Source organism: Bison bison, unplaced genomic scaffold (genome assembly GCF_000754665.1).
Source record: "Bison bison bison isolate TAMUID 2011002044 unplaced genomic scaffold, Bison_UMD1.0 scf7180017864050, whole genome shotgun sequence".
In the NCBI taxonomy this organism is placed as follows: Eukaryota; Metazoa; Chordata; class Mammalia; order Artiodactyla; family Bovidae; genus Bison; species Bison bison.
The window spans coordinates 3,259,602-3,264,416 of NW_011494622.1; the positions used below are offsets into that span (position 1 = coordinate 3,259,602).

General features: G+C 41.7%; 1 protein-coding gene across 2 annotated transcripts; it reads left to right on the forward strand.

Moving 5' to 3' along the window:
- The first annotated feature begins 6 nt into the window (after positions 1-6).
- CDKN2AIP (CDKN2A interacting protein) lies at positions 7-3,494 on the forward strand. 2 transcript variants are annotated; one of them, XM_010835739.1, is made up of 3 exons: positions 7-378; positions 824-954; positions 1,383-3,494. In XM_010835739.1, exons 1-3 carry the CDS (start codon positions 107-109, stop codon positions 2,720-2,722), a joined length of 1,743 nt encoding a protein of 580 aa, XP_010834041.1. In that variant the 5' UTR covers positions 7-106; the 3' UTR covers positions 2,723-3,494. The 2 variants fall into 2 exon arrangements, with proteins under 2 accessions (XP_010834041.1, XP_010834042.1); XM_010835740.1 differs by having other exon boundaries at positions 824-923.
- The last annotated feature ends 1,321 nt before the right edge of the window (positions 3,495-4,815 follow it).

A 4,815-nucleotide genomic window follows, 5' to 3' on the forward strand; every position in this document is an offset into this window, starting at 1 on the left:
GAGGGCCGCCGGTGCAGGCCGCAGTGACAGGGCCGCTCACCTCGCGCCCCGCGCCTGCCTCCCGGCTCAGAGTCCGCTCCCGGCTTCCGCGACCCGCAGGCCCCACATGGCGCAGGAGGTGTCGGAATACCTGAGCCAGAACCCGCGGGTGGCCGCTTGGGTGGAGGCGCTGCGCTGCGACGGCGAGACCGACAAACACTGGCGCCACCGCCGAGAGTTCCTGCTCCGCAACGCCGGGGACCTGGCCCCCGCTGGCGGCGCTGCCTCCGCGCCCCGGGAGGAGGCCGCCGATGCCGAGAGCGGGACCCGCAATCGGCAGCTGCAGCAGCTCATCTCCTTTTCCATGGCCTGGGCCAACCACGTCTTCCTCGGGTGCCGGTGAGTGAGCCCGCGTCCCCGAGCAGCTCTCCCGAGGCCCGGAGCCGTCGGCCGAGAGGGGGAGTGGTGAAGCGCGGGAATCCGCGGGACCTGCTGCCCTCTAAGGGCGAGAAGGGCGTCTCTTGGCAGAAGCCGACACAATTCACGGTCCGGAGGTGCCCCCGTAGCGTGGGGGAGCTGCCGTTGGTGTCGTTGGCGATGAGCTGACAATGCTCTTGTGGGGAAAGTGACACTAAATCTAAATTAGGATTGTAAGAAAGGGCCCCGCCTCCCAGACCCTGGGCGTTTGTGTGTGAAGTTCCAGGAAACCGAAAGTTCCTGGCGGTTGGTTCAGTTTCTTGTTTACTACCAGGAAATGCAGTTCCTGTGGCCTGCAGTTTTTGTACCCTAGATGTGGCAGCGGAGCAGAAACACTTTCTGAAGCGTCTCTCCCTTCTTGTTACAGGTACCCTCAAAAAGTTATGGATAAAATACTTAGTATGGCTGAAGGCATCAAAGTGACAGATGCTCCAATCCATATCACAAGAGACGAACTGGTTGCCAAGGTGAAGAAAAGAGGGATATCGAGTAGCAATGGTTAGCAGATCATAGATGTGAACATACATAGGAGTTTAGAACTTAAGTTTGATGTAATTAGGAATTATCGTTACTAATTTTTTAATGAGTTATAATTTTTATAATGTTAATAATCAAGTTGGAATGTTAAATTATGTGTTTATATGCTTTAGGCTTTGAATTTGATAGTTTCCTTTGACTGCCATGAGATTTCGAAGTGTCAAATGTTACCTATGCTGTTAATGTTTTAATGTTAGAAATTATTGATGTTATTCAACGCTGTTTTAAGAATTAATGAAGTTATTCCACACTTTGTAAAGAATTTACAAATCCTGAAGTAATTTCACCTTACCTTGTGCCTTTGTTTTAATATGCGTATCTGTCTTGTACATTTTGAGCTGATGTGTGTGTGTGAAGTAGACTTATATATCTGCTTTCCTTTTTTTCAGAAGGGGTAGAAGAGCCAGCCAAAAAACGAGCCATAGAAGGGAAAAACAATTCTGCAGTTGAGCAAGATCGTCTGAAAATTCCTGCTAAAACATCAGGTCAGCAGGAGAGCAGCTCAACCTGTTCGGGTTCCTCTTCCAAATCACAGAGTAGTGGGAACTCAGCTCTGAGCTCCAGCAACCCGAGTCAGAATAGCAGCGCCACAAGTGATGGAGAGCGGGCAGTTGCCAGCCAAAGCAGCAGCAGCACTGCCTCTCAGGTGACAGCAGTAGGGTCTGGAAAAGCTTCTGAACCAGAAGTTCCAGATAAACATGGTTCGGCATCATTTGTTTCTTCATTGTTGAAATCCAGTGTGAATAGTCATGTAACCCAGTCCACTGATTCCAGACAACAAAGTGGATCGCCGAAAAAGAGTGCTTTGGAAGGCTCGTCCACCTCAGCCTCTCAAAGCGTCTCAGAGATTGAGGTGCCCTTATTGGGCTCCTCAGGAAGCTCAGAAGTAGAGTTGCCACTGTTGTCTTCTAAACCTAGTTCAGAGACAGCTTCCAGCGGGTTAACTTCTAAAGCCAGTTCAGAGGCAAGTGTTTCATCATTGGTTTCTAAAAACAGTTCGTCATCAGGCACATCTTCACTAACCCCCAAGAGCAACACCTCAGTGAACACAATGCTGACTTCCAAAAGCGCTTCACAGGTAGCTGCGTCACTGTTAGCTTCCAAGAACAGCTCCCAGACCAGTGGCTCTCTGGTCTCCAAAAACACTGCGATAGCAAGTGTGTCCCAGCTGGCTTCTAAGAGTAGTTCTCAGACCAGCACGGCACAGCTGCCTTCCAAAAGTACTTCACAGTCGAGTGAGAGTTCTGTCAAGTTCTCTTGTTGCAAGTTAACCAACGAAGATGTGAAACAGAAACAACCTTTTTTCAACAGACTGTATAAAACAGTGGCATGGAAGTTGGTGGCTGTCGGTGGCTTTAGTCCCAATGTGAATCATGGCGAGCTCTTAAACGCAGCTATCGAGGCTCTGAAAGCCACACTGGATGTGTTTTTTGTCCCGCTAAAAGAACTGGCAGATCTGCCTCAAAACAAGAGTTCTCAAGAAAGTATTGTTTGTGAATTGAGATGTAAATCTGTGTATTTGGGCACTGGCTGTGGAAAAAGCAAAGAAAATGCTAAAGCAGTTGCATCAAGAGAAGCCTTGAAGTTATTTCTCAAGAAAAAGGTAGTGGTAAAAATATGTAAAAGGAAATACAGAGGCAGTGAAATAGAAGACTTAGTACTCCTCGATGAAGAATCCAGGCCTGTAAACTTGCCTCCAGCATTAAAACATCCTCAAGAATTACTGTAATATGTCCAAAATATCAGTGTGTACATTATCTGGTATTTGAAGAGACAAACTGGCTTACTTTTGTATATGAAACACAAGCTTTCACAAATTTTGTATTGCTTTTTTCCAGTTTTGCAGAAAATTTACATTCTAGTTCTCTTCACACAGTGGAAGTTGTAAATAATTTGTGAATGACAGTATACATTAAAAGGTTTATGCATTACCGGCATACCAGTATGCTGTTTTATTTGCTGAAGAAAATACCGTCTTCTATTTTTAATGACACATTAGGTACGATGTGTAGTTCTGTAGTCTTGAAATTTTTGTACTACTTTCAATTTGGTGAAAAATGTATAAGTTGTCTACCATGCTTTTTCTTTTCCTAGCTGAATAAACTTTCACATCAAAGAAAAGGGGACCATAGTATTTGAATGTCTGAAAGTCTGTGAAGCTTAAGGTTTTAAGAATGTTGCCCATAATACTGAACATCTGTTAAAGAATAAGAGAAAATAGTTGCCTCAGACTATTTTTATGAGAAGTTGTAAGCATTTTTAAAATATAAAGCAGTGTAAAATACTTGTTTATTTTATTCTGAAGTTGTTTGAAATTCACCATGATTTTGACCTCTGCAGATTCTTTAAGTGGGTTAATTTATGTTTTGAGGTAAACTATATTACCCTTTTTCTTAAAGACATAAATGTGGGTTTCTATATTAAGCATATTTTGTGACTACTATAATTAACGGATTGATTTGTTTAGATATTAAATGCTTTAAGCTATTTTACCTTTTCGAGAAGTTGTGGTTTTTTTTGTTTGTTTTTTTTCAGCCCCGAAGTCAGAACCAATTCTTGCGAATAGGCTTCATGTTACTAGTCATCGTAAGTTACAACTGGGTAATTTTTCACAACTTGATGCAGTTTTCTATGGATAGTGAGGTTAACAGTTTGCAAATCTAGAAGCAGAACCAGGTGTTCTATTTTTGTTTACAAATCTCAGAAAAACACTGGGCAGGCAGTAGAAAAGCTAAGCTCAGGTCTTTAATGAGCCTGTTCAATTGAATTACATTTGTAGGTAATGAAATGAAGTCCTGCTTCTGTGTCCTAAGTGATTCAGACTGGATTACTCTCTGGCCTTCTGGCTTTCTAAAAATGCTGCACTTTGACCATTGATGTGATAATGTACCGAGAAAAATCAGGACATGACCTTTTACATGGCAGTTGTGTTGGAGTAGGAAAATTGGGCATAAACAGTAAAATTTAAGTATGCAGAAGTTACTTCTAAATTTTATATTTTAGAAATAATAGAAGACAGTACATATACTTGAAATAATTTTTATTTCAGTGGATAACTTAAAAATGATTCATTTTCGAGCATGTTAAATTGGATACCAAAGTTTAAAATGCATAGTCTGTGAATGGGTTGCCTTAATTACCTGTTTCCTCAGCCTTGTAATTTGTGGGTCAGTGATTACAAGAATAAATTTCTGTAATGTATCTAAATTAGATGGTTTAATAATTGTCTAAATTGGCTAAATTTCAAGTTAATATAAAAGCAATTGAAAATGTTTTAAATTACAGTAAACTTTTTATATGGTAGAACTGGAGGAAGCTGCTTAGTGTAAAAACACATCTAATTTATAAACACTTGCTATCACTATTTAAAGAATCCCTGGTTTAAGAGAAACGCATATTTTACAGTTCTTCATAATAGCATAGGACAGAAGAAAAGCAGCTTTGGAATCTTATTCTTGAGATAGAATCTTGGCTCTGCCCCTTTAAGTAGGCATGTAACTGGGATTTCAACCTTTTAACTTCATCTGTAAAATAGACAAGCTGCCTCAGAACTTAGGGGAACAAACAAGGTAATACCTGCAAAGCGCACCATAACTGAGGAATTGCCTGGATGTGTGTTCTCATTTTCTCAGATTCTGATGAGTAGCTTTTATCATTTGGCCCATTTTCAGATGAAACTAAAAAAGTAATGTGGTCAAAGAGCAAATTCAAATCCTATCTGATTCCAGAGTCCAAGCTTACTATGTTTTATTGCTTAACAATCTTTCTCACTTCTCTAAAGGCCAACATTTCTGAAAATTCCTTAAACTGGTTTCCTACTAG